Source organism: Buceros rhinoceros, unplaced genomic scaffold, assembly GCF_000710305.1.
Source record: "Buceros rhinoceros silvestris isolate BGI_N320 unplaced genomic scaffold, ASM71030v1 scaffold9819, whole genome shotgun sequence".
Taxonomy (NCBI): Eukaryota; Metazoa; Chordata; class Aves; order Bucerotiformes; family Bucerotidae; genus Buceros; species Buceros rhinoceros.
In genome coordinates, this window is record NW_010432272.1 from 10,620 (window position 1) to 27,548 (window position 16,929).

Below are 16,929 nucleotides of genomic sequence, written 5' to 3' on the forward strand. Positions count from 1 at the left end.
TCAGCTTCAAGAACTTCGTTTGTTCCAGACCTTTTTCCCATCATTTTTAGCAGCCCATGAGAGGAGTGCGGCAGGGACACCAGTGCCAGCCCCAGCTTAGCTCTGATAGTGCAGGGTGCAGCTGCCTCCCCCTCCGGCCTCCAGCCAAGCTGGGAGCTGTGGGAACCCCAAACACCAGGGGAGAGCACGGGGGAAGCTGTGACGTGCCAGAGACTGGCTCTGACTGCAGCCGCATCTTGTGATAGCCCAGTCACAGGGCACACCGTGGTAGCAGACGTCCTGCGTAAGACGGAGGAGCTCATCGGGAGCAGTCAGATGGGGTTTGATGGCATCACACCATGAAAAGATTAAAGCAAGCACCAATTTCACAGCAAGGCTTACTGCTCCAAAGTATCGCTTCCCAGCGGGGACTGGGCCACCCGCTGCAGGCCATGGCGAGAAGCCATCTCACGTTTGCAGGATGGCACGTTAGGTGACTGATGACAACCTCCCTTCCACAACTACAGGGAGTGAAGGGAGGCTGAGCGAAGGATTCAGGGCCATGGCTGCCACTTTGGGCATGGAGAAGCCATCTCACGTTTGCAGGATGGCACGTTAGGTGACTGATGACAACCTCCCTTCCACAACTACAGGGAGTGAAGGGAGGCTGAGCGAAGGATTCAGGCGGACAGTCTGAATGAGGTGTTTGGTGACAGCTGGCTGGGGACGCCGGGTCTCACAGCCTCAGCTGTGGAAATGGCTTTGAGAAAAAGGAAAGGCTGCGGGGGCGGGAATGCAAATGCTGCAGCACTGTCCAAGGGGACTGGTGAGACACGTGTAACTCAGGACAGGTGGGCGGAATGAGCCTCGAGCACTGTAATACCAACCCTCACACAATCTGGAGAACAGGACTAACACACACACAGGCCAGCCGCGGCACAGCAGCCACTTGATGCTTTTCCTGGTGGAGTCTGAACCAGCCCAGTCCATGCCCCTGGTTGGGGTTTCTGGGCGTGCTGGGAGCCTGTGCCACACTGCTGGCTTGCTGCTGTCCCCATTCACGCTCCAGGAGCTTCACTGTGGCACCCATGGGCGCTGCAGCAGCTGGAGAAGTGCTTTGTGTGGGGCACCTCATGGGGACCTCTTCCTTAGGACACTGGAGGACAGAGATCTTTCATCAGGGATCTGAGGGCAATGACAAACTACACCAGTGACACAAAATCAGGGAGATGCTGAGGCTACAAGCAAACGATCAGCAATTTGGTCTGATTAAACACGACGCACCCAAATGTCCTCAAGCATGAGGGCACCCTGTAAGGAGGGCAGGATGTGCCAGCAGAGCTCAGCCTGGAGCGCAGTGCTGAGGGTTTGCCCTGCTCCTCCACCCTGCCACCAGGCACGAACAGGCAAACACAGCAGCGATGGGAAACCAGGTATGGGAACCGGAGGGTGACTCTCACTCCAGATTAAGTAGTGAAAAAACTGCAGTGCGGTGCCCAAGAAACGTAAAAAGCCCATATAACTGCAGAACAAGCCTATGAATACCTGAGATCCTAGGAAAAACCCCACCTTTCAGAGAGACATTTAGACATTCAATCTGCTTATCAGAAGATCAAAGGGAAAACCAATTTCTGCATAGACGTGTCACCACAGGGAGCAAATACTAAAGGACGCCAGTGTAGTTGATCTACCAGAGAGTGACAGTGCCCGGTACCTGTTCTCCTGCCCTCAGCGGGGAAGGAGCGGGACAGCAAACAAGCCTTGCTGATCTGCAGGGTGAGACATCCCGGCTCTCTTCTTGGGCGCTCAGTGGTCACTTGGCACGGAGGGGCTGGCTCTGGAATGTGACACTGTCCTGACTTGCTCAGGCGCGGCAGTCCATGATGAGATGCTCATGCGGAAGCTGCTGGATCCTCAGCCCAGGGCCCATCTTCCATCTTTGCCTCCCTCCACCAGGACAGCTTGACACTGTCCCCTGTCATTGTGCAGTGGTATGGCAGACGCACCACATCCCCACACCCTGACCTCACTAACCGTCCCCCATCCATACCTAACGCCCTGTTTCTTTCCTCTGGCCCCTCCTAGGGTTTTTGCTCCTTGCTCTTTCTGTCTGTGTTTCCTCGGCAACGTGATCCAGTCTCAGTTCTAGGTATCACCTGTAGCTAATCCAGCCCCCTCTGCCCTCAAAGTGCTCATGTATCTACCACCACCTCCCTGACGGGCCCCCAAGCCCCCACTGCTCCTTCAGCTGTGGGCCTTCCCCACCTCTCCACCCTGCTTTCACCACCTTTCACAAAATTTAAGCAAATACATAAGCTGACTCCAGCGGGGACGGGTGCGTCATCCACCCCTTTGCTGAAAGGGGGGGACTTTAATTTTTCCTTCTCAGATCTGAGCCCCCACAAGGGCTGTGCTCCCCAGCACCAGCGCGCTGCAGCTTCAACTCTCCTCACACTGTGCGCAACTCCTGCATCCTTGTGCGGATCTGCTTACTCAGCACAATCTTCTGAAGAACAATCTACAGAACAGGCCTTGCTTGGAAGTTTTTCATTTCCCTGGCCCTTTTCTGCTTGAAATAAAATGCACCTAAGCCCATCCCTGTGTGGTGATAACTTGACGTCCGTTAAGGGGGCAGGTCATTTTGGATGTGTGCTCATCTTTCTTCCTTCATACTGCATACATCTTACTGCTCCATACAAGACACCCTGCTTTTCTTTTCAGCACTGTAGATTCTATCAGAGCTTTCATGAGGTATCACCGTACCCAAAATCAGAGTCTGCTGGCTATGGCTGAGGTCTCACTCATCCGAAAAACAGATGGAGTTTTGTATCCTCCTGAACGCCAGACCCAAAGGTCTCCTATAAAACCATCCAGACAAACAGAACTCCCACCTCTCTCCAGAGGTCTCAGAGGGGATTAGTTGCCTATTTTTCTATCGGTATCAAGATGCAGAAACTATTTCTGGTAGTTCTCTGGTTAACTCTCACAAGGCAAAAGCTTTCCAAATTTCAGCTCTGTGAAGAACTTCTCAATTCATTACACACATGTGCATGGGGTAGGTCCCGATGTCAAAGACGTGAGTGGGAACCTGCCCTGAAGACCAGCTACTGAACAGCCCCATGGCATGACTGGTGGAACTGCTTATGGCAAACGCGTGTGACTGTGTCCCCACAGATTTCAGCGGTTGCTCGATGGTTCAAACATGCCAGTCTGCATAAGGAGAAGGGTTGAGATGCCATTCATTTTGGGTCAAGTGAATGTGTTGGAAGTGAAAGTGCAGCAGCTGAAGAGCCCGAGTACATTTGTGCAGGGAGCTCCGCGTGGGCAGGGGTGGCTGGAGGGACGCCAGCTCAGGGGATGATCACTGGCAGGTCTCTTCAGCCAGCCCAGCGCAACTCAATGGGTGATCACCGAGATCAGAGAAAAAGGACTTTTTTTTCAAGCTTACCTTTAACTTCCCCACCTGCTTCCTACAAACCGCAGCAGCCTTGAAAGCAAAGCACTTCATGCTGCGAACAAAGCAAAGGCCACAGCACTGCACGGATGACTGGTTCAGATACAGCACCACCCAGCCTTGATGCCTGGGGATCTGACCCTGAAAATACTCAGAAAGATTTGGGAGCAAGAACTGCTGCTGCCTGCAGTTCAGTTCTGCAGATGGCAGAATCTGTTCGGCAGAAAACAACCCATCAGTGCTTGTTTTGTGATAGTAGTTGGAGCAGAGGGAAATGGAAGAAGGCAGAATAATGGAGTGCTTGACAGCAAAGCCACCGGTTCTTCATTATCCCACGAAGCTGCCATGTGCTTTTGGTGACAAGGAACCTGAACTGCAGCCACTCATCACCTGTATGAGCACTATCAGCCAGAAAGCTAAAAACATAACCTGTCAGTGCACAGTGATTAGCCTCCTCTCTCCCCTCCCGGAGACAAGCGCTGCCACAGACACAGGTTTGCCAAGCAGTTTCCTGCTGCCGGCATCTCCCCATCGGCTGTACTGCCACCACCTGCAACCCCTCGGCATCCCAGACCAAAAGGCTATGGCTCTGTCAGAGGCAACCCTGGACCTCACAAGGGTTTGATCGTGGTTCCTGCGGTCAGTGGAGGTAACGGGACCAATTTCCACTCGCTCAGTGGGTGCAGTTCCTCTGCTGCACTGGGGAGCACAGCCAGGGCAGCCCCCAGCACGGCATGGCCAGGGTCATGCTGCTCTTTGTTAGTAATCCAACTGGGTTAAACAATTTTCTTAATAAAACACACAGAGTTAGGACATTTCCCCAGCAGAAAATAGCAACTTCTGCCCTTGCCCCAGTCGATAATCAAGTCTGAAGGTATAAAATGTTGTCACAAAACTGGTCTGTGTTTGGGCAGGGGATACTGAAAAGCCATGGGGTGACATCAGGACAGCTGGCAGCTCTGCATAGCTTCATTCAGCTGTGCAGACAAACCCTCCAGGAGGGAAGGGACACTTCTCCAGTGTGCCCTCTGGTTTGAAACATAGCATATTAAGACCACATTCAAAGGTATTCTTACCCTTCACTTATTTCAGGCAAACCCATAGGCTATTTAGCCCCTTTCAGTGAGCAATGCTATTTTGCAAATCTGAAAGGCGACCCCAATACCCGAACAAAGGAAACCTGCAGAAAGATTCTGTAATTAAGTATCTCATCTTTTATTTTGTTCATTTACACTTCTGGCACTGACAATTCTTTGAAGATATTTATTTTTATGTAAAGACCAAACTTCATTAAAGCAATCAGAGGTCAATTAAATAATTTTACATCACTTAAGTCTCAGAAAATGTACACCACTTTCATACATTATAGGCTTGACTGGCTGCAAAAGGAAATGGCACATGTTTGACATGGTTAAGAAATAACTCAGACAACCAAACAATTAGTTTTGCCAAAACCTGTTTTGTACTGAATACCGTAACAGGCGCCCAGGGATTACAGTGTGTCTGGTGGCGCCACGTGCACGTTGTTAGTCAACACGGAATTATTACTATCAGTGTGGTCTCCAATAATGTCTCAAATATTCTACAGAGAATATTTGCCACAGAAAGATCCAGTTAATAGTTTTGTAAAGAGGTGTGAGATTCACGATGGAAAGTGGAGGTGTGACTCGTGCCACTTCCCAGCGATGCCCTGGACCAGCAGGACACTGAGCACATGGAGAGTATCAAGCGCGTGAATAACCCTATCGATTCCCGGGGGACTACGGGAACACTTAAGAGCAAACAGATGGCAGGTGCACACTGGGCAGGGCCTGCGGTGTAACGCAGCATCCCAGCACCACGAAACCATCTCGTTCCACACCTGCTGAGGATCTCCTGCAGAAGTCATACATACATTCAGTCCTCTCCAAAGTCTCTGTAATGTTTAAGGCAGCAAGAGAAATTTGCATTTATTTTACCACTTTAGAACTAGGTGGACAATATTCGTAATTAATCAGTGTGCCTCTTCTTTATACAAGTGCGATGAAAGGCCAAACCAAATTCTGACAAACTGTATCTCAACAGAATGGAGGGGGGGAACTGAACCGGAGTTGAAGCTTTACAATTACACGTGCCAGATTGTTCATATGTAACACACCGTCTGGGGACAGTGTGAAAAAACGGGGGACCAGATGAAATCTGCATTCTTGAGGCCTGATGCTGGTCAAATTTCCTCTGGTGTGAGAGCGCTCTACTGAAGCCAACGAGTGAGCACCTCTGATGAGGGGTGTGAGGAAGATTAAAAACATGCCGCTGGTTCACACTAACAGGTCATTGTCGCTGAAGTATATTCTCATATACAGAACTCTGGAACACTATTAACACCCATTTGCAAAACACTACAGTGATGGTTATTGGCACATAAAAAACTCCTTCTCTATATGAAAACAGACACAAAATAGATAAGAACTGCCATATTTTTTCAGACTTTTAAAATCTATATATAGTTGCCTTTAAGGAGTTTTAACTCCCGGTATCACAAACAACGATATTTCTTTAACAATGTTCACCTAGATTTTACTGTGCTGACGTGTAACACTGCCACAACCTAGACCACTGTGTGGATTATGCTTAACTGTACTGTACACAAGGCGATGAAGATCGATAGAAAACCACTAAGATCTTTGCACAAAAATGTGACTTGTTAAAATCCAGAGAACGACTGAGTCACTTTATAGGCAGCAGCTACATGTAAGCTGTAAATGTTACCCGCAATAAAAACACATTTTGCCATAAAGCACATATTGTGGCATTATCTGCTTCTGGCCTGGTACACAAAGCTCGATTTTCTTCCCAATGCAGAGGAATGGGTTTGGTTAGCCTGACTCTCTCAGAAAAAAGTGCACAAATGCCTTTCTCTTTAAAGTGCTTTGCAGAACTGTCACTTCTGCTTCGATTTCTACCCCGAGATCTCTCTGCGCTGCAAAGACTCTGCCTCTTTCTTGTGTAGTGATGTTCTTACGCAAGTGCAAGTAAAATTCCAAGAAGAACATTTAGAAGAGCGTTGACGTTCAGAAGTAGAAAGCTGGGTATAGAGCTGAGAAGTACAGGAGCTATCTTTTATCGGCCCACCCGTGCCTGTGGGACTGCACCCAACACCCTCACGGCTGAAGGAAAGACCCTTCCTCAGAGCCTGAAAGTCAAAACTTCTCCCCAGTACTCAACCCGAGTGACTAAGAAGGGCAAAACAGATTTCACCAAGGAAAAAATGCCAGCTTTGCAAACTCTGTTGCCACGTCCTCACCTCCGCATAGGCATGGCAGAGGAGCACTAGGGTGCTTCTCCCCTTTACTCTGCTAGCCACTCCGTTCCCATCCACAGGACCAAGCACAGACCCGTGGTCCCACCACCCTTCTCCCACACAGGAGACAAGGCAGAGATGGCTCCTTTTAGCTACGACACCTGTCTCTACGGAAACATGACTTCGTGAGGCTTTTGAGGCGTCATTTCTTTCTTTTCCCCTCCAACCCCTAACTCCTACACCAGTGAAATGCTGCATTTACCAGCTCATGCAGAAGTCAGTCAGCGCTGGAACAAGGATCCTTGGGATGTATCCTCCCTTGTCCCAAAGTTTCTGACAGGGCTGTCACTGCGACTCACAAGGTAGCAACGTCTATGAGAACAATCTGTCTACGGTGCACATGCAGCAAACGCAACTTCACCCTCCAAATGAGTCCTGGGGCCTTGCTTTGTTTCTACGTCTATTTTCAAAACAGGTTTGCTTCTCTGGTTGAAAGATGATTCTGACCAACAAAGTGACAAGGGGAAGAAACAAGTGGCAAATTATCTCAACCCCCCTTGCCCCATGGTTTTGAATTTCAACAGAGTGAACAAACTGTTATGTGTGAATTAAATTTAAAAATATTAAAAATGCATCAGGACTTGTTTCCTTTATACTTGCTGTTATATCTCAACACGTAGAGTCAGTAGGTTAACCAGAATTAAAATACCTTAAATTGTTGTGTATAATCCATATGCCCAACCCTACCAGCAGTACTACTCTTAACATTCCTGATGCACAAAATACCTGAATTAAGTGTGCAGTCCTTGTGAAGAAATGATTTCACATCTTCTGCAGAAAGCTTTCCATAAAACAACGTTGTGCTTAGACATACTATTGATGCTACTTCAATAAATTAAAAACCTGTCATAAGAAAGTATTTAGCTACACCATACTTTTTATTATTTTATCTGGAATGTTACTAAGTCTACCTTTAGGAAAAAACCCTTAAAACTTAAAATATGCACAAATATATAAAAAGAAAAATCTTTGCAAAATAGGAACACCTACTTAATTTTTCTCATACACTATAAATGTTCACAGATTCTAAAAATAAAACCCTAACTGCACAAGATTAATTTCAAGTATTGGATCTCATTTTTATTTCACATGATGCTTGGTACTAGGTTCAGGGTTTCTAAGGTACGGAATGTTGTCCCTGTGTAAAGCAACCCTAAAAGGAAGACTGAGACCCAGCTCTCTGTGGACGGGAAAGGGGGAGTATGTATTTTGCACTCTCAAGCCAGTAGCGACGATGAATAAAATGCACGTGTTTCAATCACTGTGCCTCAAGAAAAAGGACAGAGGATGCAAACCTCCAGAAAACTGCTTTCAGTAAGGTCGAACTCGTTGTGTGAGAAAATGAGCCCAGTGCGGTACGCAGCTGAGCGCCACTTTGGAGAACGTCCATGAAACGCCTCGCTGGCAGCGAGAGATGGTCTTCTGCTGCTAAAAAGCCCCAACACTGCCTGCAAAACAGAAGAGGCTGGTCTTGTGACAGCAATCTTGCCAGTGACTTTGCTTTGGTTATGCCCAATAAATGCAGCAGTTTCCTCTACCTGTGGACACAAGTGCAACGAAGCATGAGGTCACACCGACGCTGTGCCGGCACAGGGCCATCCTCCCCGCCTTACGCCCCATGCCAGCACAACACATCAAGCAGGAGGACATTCGGAGGAGTAAGGGCAATTGTGGGCTTTTGCTTTTGGGGGGATCAGAGCTGTAAGCCCCTATTTGGAAAAGCCAGTAATTACCTACTTAAACCTACCTCTACGTAGGATACCACGTAAGCACAGGTCGGGTGTGATACACCTCATCACACGTTGTTCTGGATGACAAAACTGCTTCAAACACCCATTTTTCAGTTTCAGAAAGAAACCAATTTTCCCTTAAAACTATTTTGTTCTCCTCTGTGCCGAAGTATCCCTTTTTCTCATTTCAGGTACTGCACCTCCGGTGAAGGCTTCAAAGAGGTGACAGCCTAACGGAGACATCCCGTGGTGGGTGTATTTGTAGGTAGGCCTGGAGACCTGAGCGTTTTCAACAGCTGGTGCTTTCAAGCATAAAAATATTGTGCGCTTAAAGGGGAGGCAAGATGGAAGGCGTGAGAACGCAGCCCTCCCACCGTGCGAGGAGATGTTCAAGCTTGAGCTAGTCTTTGCAATTATTTTTTTGGAATTCCTTTTGTCTGCTATGCTTCCCTCTTTTAGTCCCAGTCAAGTCACAGAAGTATGCTGTAAAATATTTTCTTTTCAAAAATATTTTTTTGATTAGTGAAGTAAAAGAGAAAATAATGCAAAAATACGCCCAATTGCTGAAGGTCAGTAATGGGAGAGTAAGAACTCTCTCCACAGAAGATCAGATACTGTAATGTCAGACTTCTTTACAACAAAACCCTACATTATCCAGTAAAAATAATTTAGTAACAGATGTCCAGTCTCAGTTTTGATAGTAATACTACATTTAAAATATTTTTTAACCTAAAAGCCCACAAAGCATATCTATATAAGCTGATGAACCCAACAACTTCTTTAATCTTTACAATGAAAAGTAAATGTCTTTTTATCAAATAAATGGAGGGCAGCCCACAGGCAGAGGAGGTTTTCCACATTCTTTCGTGAAGCAAATGTTTCAAAGATAAGAACTTGAATTACTGATGCTTTCAAACTCGTATCTCTGAAGACTTAAAGCAGTGAGGACATGGCAAGGAAAAAAAAAGAATATTTTGACATAGCTGCATAAAATTCAATTTGCCAAGGCGAGCAATCATGGTAGGTAGGTGAATAAAATACCCTTCATATTTTCATTACCATGCTAAAGGCAGCCAAGCTGATTTTTGTGCCTGACATTTTCTTGACAATTTTGCAATGCTTCGGTAAGGCAATTAATATGAGATGTAGGCTTCTGCCCATTGCTAATATTTCTCTTCGATCCTTAAAGACACTGGTAGACTAAGGGCATTTGAAGGGAAAATGTGCTGGGACTCATTTACTTGGCACATATGAAGACAAACTGAAGGCAATATGATCATTCATGAGCAAAAGGCGCAGGAGGGGTGACCACTGTGCAGTTAGCAGCACAAACCCTCCTCTCTCCTCCTTTTCCTTCTTTTAACTAATGATATTTTGTGTTCAAAACTAGTCCCAAACCCAAACGTTCAAATGTAAAAAAGGAAAACAAAAATAATTTTTTCCCAACTAACTGAAGCCTCTGTGTTGTACCTAGCAACATATACGAGTTTATTTGTCCGTGTGGCCACAGAGTTAGTCCTGTTTTCCTGCTGTCAGGCAGCTAATTTTGGCAGTTTCTCCCACAAACTCCAACTCCCAACTGTAGCTGTACTCAAGAGCGGCAGTGGCTCGATAACGCAGTGTAACACTGATGTAGGCCACCCTAGTGAACCTCCACCCAGGTGACTATGGCTCTCGCTTGTTATCTCAAATAAATAAAAATGGAAATTCTCTCAGGGTAAATTTGGGGAATGTTCCCTCCGATAGATATAGCAGATATCTGTGTTCTCCTCTTCAGTTAAACCTTTTAAATGGCTACTGTTACAGCAGCCTATGCATTCGTCATTCGTTGTACTGCACAGCAGAGCGATTTGCTAGGCTACTATGGGATGGGAACCCAACAGATGCTGGCTGCTTTCTGATTAGCTACTCTATTATTTTATCTTTTGTCAGTATTGAAGGTAAGGACAACCCCTGACCATCTAGGAGAGCCTTCTGTATTCACCCGGTACAGCGCACCCTACTAAACACCTCGGGACGGTGCAGCGTCACGCACACGTGGCGAATTCACATAATCGTGGAATTCAGTCTCTTTTGGAAGCCATTGCTTTTAGTTATCAAGAAAACACTAGCATATTGAATTTCCTCCCAAATGGAACATTTTTGAACATGAAGGCATTTTTAACTAGACAGTAGAAAGGAGAACCAGACCAGAAGCAGGGCAGTGAGGTCATCAGAGAGCTGCTTTTCCCCCAGAAGGCTTTTAAATGATTAAATACATCAGCAGCTGAAAATTATTCCACATCAGAAGCATCATTGTCAGAAAGATGGTAATTACTTCCCTTCACCCGAATATACTCGATATACCTCCCTTCATCAGAATCTGACATACCACATGTACATAACCTGTTTTCAAACAAAGATTCAATCTCCTCTAGTTTTTTCCCTTTAGTCTCAGGAAGGCAGCCGTAGATGAAAACCAGTCCCAGGGCAGCAAACCCTGCGTAGAGGAAGAAGGCTCCTGCAAGGTAAAACAATAAGCAAAGTTGGTTACAGAAGTCGCCATCCCTTCTCTGCTCCTGAGCGGGCTGTGGGTATCAAAGGAGTGCATAAAACCAGAGGCTGGGGCGGCATCGTTAAGACAACGAGCTGCGGGACCAGGGGTGTAGGAGAAGGCTGCTTTATTACATCATTCTGCAACACAGTAAATTAACAAAAGCAATTTCGTTTCACACAGAAGAGAACACACAACCTTCCTGGGCCAGTCGTTCTGCTGTTGATAAATAGTGATCAAACAGTTGCATACCAAATAAAACAAAGCTGATATGAAAGGCGAGAGCTTTTTTAGTTTACCTTAACATAGAAAGACACACTAAGACAGCTCCCTAAAATGAGAAACTATAGCAAAAAAGAAATAGTCACGATTAAAACAATGCTTGTGACTCTTACACCTAATTATTATTTAAAAGTCCTCTTTGGAGACAATTAGCAGTGAGAAAGAGCTCGTTCCCCTTTAGCCAGGAGGGCAAAGAAGGTACCAAAGAACCACAAACATTTACCTACCCTGTGTTTCTAGTCTGATGACTCAAAGGAAGGGCAAGTAGAGCTGAAATACTCTGTACTCGTAATGAAGCGAGGGTCACATCAACTAGCTAGCAGCTTAATGTAATTTAAACAACTCGTACTGGAGGGGATGAGCAGTAATCTGACAAAACTCTCTGCAGCCTCCAGCACACAGGACTTAATCGTGGGGCAGTAGCATCTTACACAGCTATTTCTGCAAGAACCAGGTGATACTGGCCTTGGATGCCACCACAAACTGCTGTTCCCTTCAGTGGGAATCAGTATATTTCACTAAGTCAAAAGTGGGGTTTTTTCATCTTCTCTGTTTTAACAGTTGTCTAGGTTCTCAGTTATGGACAGAAAGAAATGTTCCTCGTGAAAGCTGGACCAAACTCTATGATCCAGGCAGGTCATATCAGGTGTCTAGTCTTAATTGAACTGTGGTGAGAACACTGCATTCATAGTTGACATTTCATGGCAAAACCGAGTGACACAGAATCTGTAGAAAATCTGTGTGCCAACGGTAGTGGTGCACGCACGGACACATACTGCTTCTTACCGTAGTAGGTCAGATATTCGGCTGTATGCAGAAACGTCAGCGACACGAGCACATTGAAAACCCAGTTGACTCCAGAGGAACATGCATTTCCTGTACTTCTAGCCCAAAGAGGGTAAATTTCAGAATTGACAGTCCAGGGCATAGGACCCATCCCTAAGAAGGAGTAAAAAAGATCAATCTGTTTAACGGCTGGACTCAAAAGCAAGTTTAACAACTGGACTCACTATTTGACATTTCACCTTTACAATTTTTAAACTTATATGCAGAAACAAACAATTGCTTACCAGGTGCAAAGAAAACCAAATACAAAATAAGGCCCAGAAGTGCTGTCCAAGAGTATGGGGTGGGGCAGAAATTGTACGCCCAAAACAAATCTTCCTTTTTGAATACTGTTTCATTTGAACACCTAAGAAACCCAAAAACCAACACATTAAAGAATTTTCAGGGACAGGGGTGACAATATAAATATGGCACGTAACGTCTTGTGAAAAGCTGACAAACACACGCTTAAGACGAAAAAGTTTCATCTCTGTTAATATATCAAAATCTTCAAGCCAGGTCCTAAATTCAGAAATGTGTATTTTCCCATGCCTGGTCTCAGGAAGAATAAGCAGGTAAGCATTCCTGAATTTAAACACTTGTCTTGTATCTACAGATCACCTTACTATACAAGTGGTCGTACCAAAACTGACGGGATTGTTCACATGAGTATCACACAGTGCCAAAAGAGCTGCAGCAGCAGGACTCTGAGCTGAAGATGCTGCACACAAGGATTTAAGGTCAAATGAAAGTTAGTCCTTACATCACTGAACTAACTCTATGTTGCCCACTCGGGTGTAATCGGTAATGCCTATGGCGTGAGCCAAGGTCAAGTGAAGTCCTAAGGAAAAGAGGCATACACTTTCTTTTCTACGGAGCGAAATGATTTAGAAGAAGATAGCATTTCAAATTAGACAGTAAAAATAAGAATGAGACCAGAGGTAAACCCTGCTGGAGCTACTGACAGAAAAGGTGCCTCTATTCCAAGGACTACGTGGAAATCACATATTTCAAGGAATAGGTATAAAGTTAGGTATTTCCATCTGACTGCCAACAATATGATTTTAGAGAAATAATAGAAACTTTATTTTTTGTTAGAATTTTTCTTTTTTAAATTAGTATGTGTTTAAAGGGACAAGTCATAACTGCAACTAGAGACACTTTTCAGCTGCACCAACATCAATTGCTACAGTTGAAAAACAACATACTTTTGAGAGAGAAGACTTAGGCAAGCACCACCCTTTCATATGCAAACAATATTATTTACTTGAAGGAAGGAATGACAAGAGAGCTGAACATCTGTCTGGGTTATGATTTCCAGGTCAGCTGAGCGCTTATGAGAAGGATATGACCCTCTCGACTGTAGGAAAACCAGAATGAAGATGTCTGCGATGGGTGATAGCTGGGCAATGAGTGGCGAGATGGTGCAGCAACAGACACCCTGAAATGTATCGGAGGACCTACCACCATTGCAACTGACTTTTAAAAGCAAATTTCAGCGGGACACTTCTCCTCTAACTTTTCTGTTATGAAACGACCAGCCATTCCCAGGCCGAACAGGAATGTACTAAGCACCAATGGCCAACCCAGCACCACTCCTGGGGCAGAAATTGTCCTTATAGTTGGCATGGATGTACCAACAGGACAACATTTACAGCAGGATATCACCGTGAAGTCCCCAATACAACTTCAGGACAGCTGGAAATCCAAAGTTCAAATCAGAGAGGTTAACCCAGGTTATCCAGATCCTGGAAAACCACATATCTGAAGCCCCTGCCAAACCCAAGCTGCCTTAATGGCAGTAAGCTGTAAGATCAGCAGTTGCACCTTGCATTTCCGCAACACTGGACCAAGTGGAGCCAGTGCTCCATGGAGAAATGCCAAGCCCTCAATGTTCTGATGGCAAAGCAGTCAGTGCTCTTCCACCCTGCCAGCCTTTCTGCTTTCCCTTGCCAAGCTCCCCTGGAAAGCCAATCTCATTCAGCACATATAGATTCGCTTTCAATCTTGATGTAAAAAATATATAGAAAACAGGCCAGCTGAACATCCCTTTCAAAGATACATCCCTTGTGCCTGGATACAACAAGCTTCTGGCCTCATCCACTACCTGGCCTCTGGAGCACCCATCCACCTAAGATGACAGCAGCTTCCATAACAGAGATTTTTCACCTCTTCTCGTCCAAAAGCACTGCTGCTGCCATCCTTGCCACTTCTTCATCCTGCTTCTAAGCATCACACCAGGTTCCTTCTTCAGTTACTTTGCTCCTCTACAGAATCATTTTGGTTGATAAAGACCTTAAGGTCATTGAGTCCAACCATTAAATCAGCACTGCCAGGTCACCACTAAGCCATGTCCCTAAGCACCACACCTACACGTCTTTTAAATATCGCCAGTGGTGGTGACTCCACCATTTCCCTGGGCAGCCTCTTCCAGTGCTTTACCACCCCTTCTGTAAAGAAATTTTTCCTAATATCCAGACTAAACCTTCTCTGGCGCAACTTGAAGCCATTTCCTCTTGTCCTGTCGCTTGTTACCTGGGAGAAGAGACTGACTCCACCTCGCTACAACCTCCTTTCAGGTTCCCCTCAGCTTCTTTTCTCCAGGCTAAACAACCCCAGTTCCATCAGCTGCTCCTCATGGGACTTGTGCTCTAGACCCTTCATCAGCTTTGTTGCCCTTCTCTGGACACGCTCCAGCACCTCAAAGTCCTTCATATACTGAGGGGTCCAAAACTTCATGGCCCAGCTCAGCGTAACTTTCTATGTAACAAACATGAGACACATACCATTCCCTGTTAGTGTCCACTCTAATGCTTCCCTACCACTCAAAGTACTCCTCACTACACATGGGTTAAATCTGGTTTGAGCTGTGTCTCAGGCACAAGACGTATAAAAGACTGAATGGTGCTGGAGAACTATCCACATGTTTAATCTGTCTGTTCCTTACCCGTTAAGGAAATCATAGAATCATAGATTGCTTTGGGTTGGGAGGGACCTTCAAAGGTCATCTAATCCAACCCCCCTGCAGTGAACACGGACTAGATCAGGTTGTTCAGAGCCCCATCCAACTTGACCTGGAATGTTTCCAGCGATGGGGCATCTACCACCGCTCTGGGCAACCTGTGCCAGTGTTTCACCACCCTCATTGTAACAAATTTCTTCCTTATATCTAGTGTAAATCTCCCATCTTTTAGTTTAAAACCACCACTCCTTGTCCTGATGCAACAGAACATGCTAAAAAAGATTGTCCCCATTGTTCTTATAAGACCCCTTTAAGTACTGGAAGGCCACAATAAGGTTTCTCCAGAGCCTTCCCTTCTCCAGGCTGAACAATCCCAACTCTCTCTCAGCCTGTCCTCATATGAGAGATGTTCCATCCTGCTAATCATTGTGGCTCTCCTCTGGACCCACTCAGATAGGTCTGTGTCTGTCTTGCGCTGAGGACTCCAGAGCTGGACACAGTACTCCAGGTGGGTCTCACCAGAGTGCAGTGGAGGGGCAGAATTGCCTCCCTTGACCTGCTGGCCACAAATCTTTCAAATGGTGTTTGGAAGACTAATTATTGAACACCAGGTGATCCCATTGCTACCTCCCACTCAGCCTCGCATAGCTGCCAGCTCTGCATCTGCACCACTGCAAGATCACAGGATTGCTCCGTTTCACACTGTTTTAACATCACTTTTTGCTTCTCTCAATGTTACTCTAATTTCATTTGCAGGTGCTTGGTAATGAATACAAGCTGATGAGCATTTTAAAACATCTTGAAGCTGAGATTGGTTTCTCCATTCTGCCCAGCCAGATCAGCAGCTCCTCACAGAGAAGCCTCATGCTTTCTCTCAAATGCTACTGGAAACAAAGACATACTTGTTTTATTATCTTGCATCCATCTCCATCAGCACAAAACAACCTGCTGATTCATACAGACACAACCACCGGGAGGTCTGGATGTTTTCCTTCCCTACCATCTTTCTCCAGATGTGTCCTACTTTTGACAGAGTGGAACACAAATGATACAAGGGAAAACAGATGTCTCCACAGCCTCCTATGGCTGAAGCCACTTATCTATTCTCCACTGTTTGCCCATAACTGAGAGGAAATCATTGCAGGAAAGCAGATACAGTGCATTGAAACAGGAAAAATAGCACCTGAAACTAGATTTAACCGAAAACTTGCTAATAAACTTGCTAATAAACTAATAAACTGTGCTTTCCTTATCCTTTAGTAGTAAACCAGCATGTTACAGAGAGTTAAAGCAAGGATATCTGTGCTGGCTGGCATCTTGCAGTGCTGGATACATTCAAAAAATAATGTTCCTTCAAGGCTGAGGATTTGTTCAAGCTCTGATACTGTGCTAATTCTACTGCTGTACTACTATTTCTACAATATCTATTATTTTGATGAAGAATATCTTAATAAGTACTGTATAACTTATTATCAGATAAAATTCTGAATTTTTTCCTGCATGAAAGGAATGAAAAGCAGATAAGCAGCTACCCATCACTTCACATGCTGAAACGTATAGAGGAAAATGCCCTGTAAACGCCTTACGAGTGAAATGATGCAGTTGGGTACCAGTGCAAAGAGTCTGTAAATACCAATATGCTGGGTAAGAGTCATATCAGTACAAACAGCGAAGACACACCACATCATTTCCTCTGTAATTGCTGCCGACGTGAAAACATAATAGCGCTACATTGAAAATCTTTACCATGAATTTCTTCATTGCTTATTTTCCACAGATAATTTGAGAGGCACATCTGTTCTAATTACTAAAAATCTGACCTTC

General features: G+C 45.4%; 1 protein-coding gene across 1 annotated transcript in view; it reads right to left on the reverse strand.

The window, feature by feature from the left end:
- Positions 1-10,776: 10,776 nt before the first annotated feature.
- SLC2A13 (solute carrier family 2 (facilitated glucose transporter), member 13) overlaps positions 10,777-16,929 on the reverse strand; it is a gene marked incomplete at its 5' end in the record, with an annotated part of 79,982 nt that continues 73,829 nt past the window's right edge. The window contains 3 exons of the mRNA XM_010143720.1: positions 10,777-11,003; positions 12,105-12,257; positions 12,389-12,510. Coding sequence (XP_010142022.1) covers positions 10,777-11,003; positions 12,105-12,257; positions 12,389-12,510 — 502 coding nt within the window. The remainder of the gene's footprint in view (positions 11,004-12,104; positions 12,258-12,388; positions 12,511-16,929) is intronic.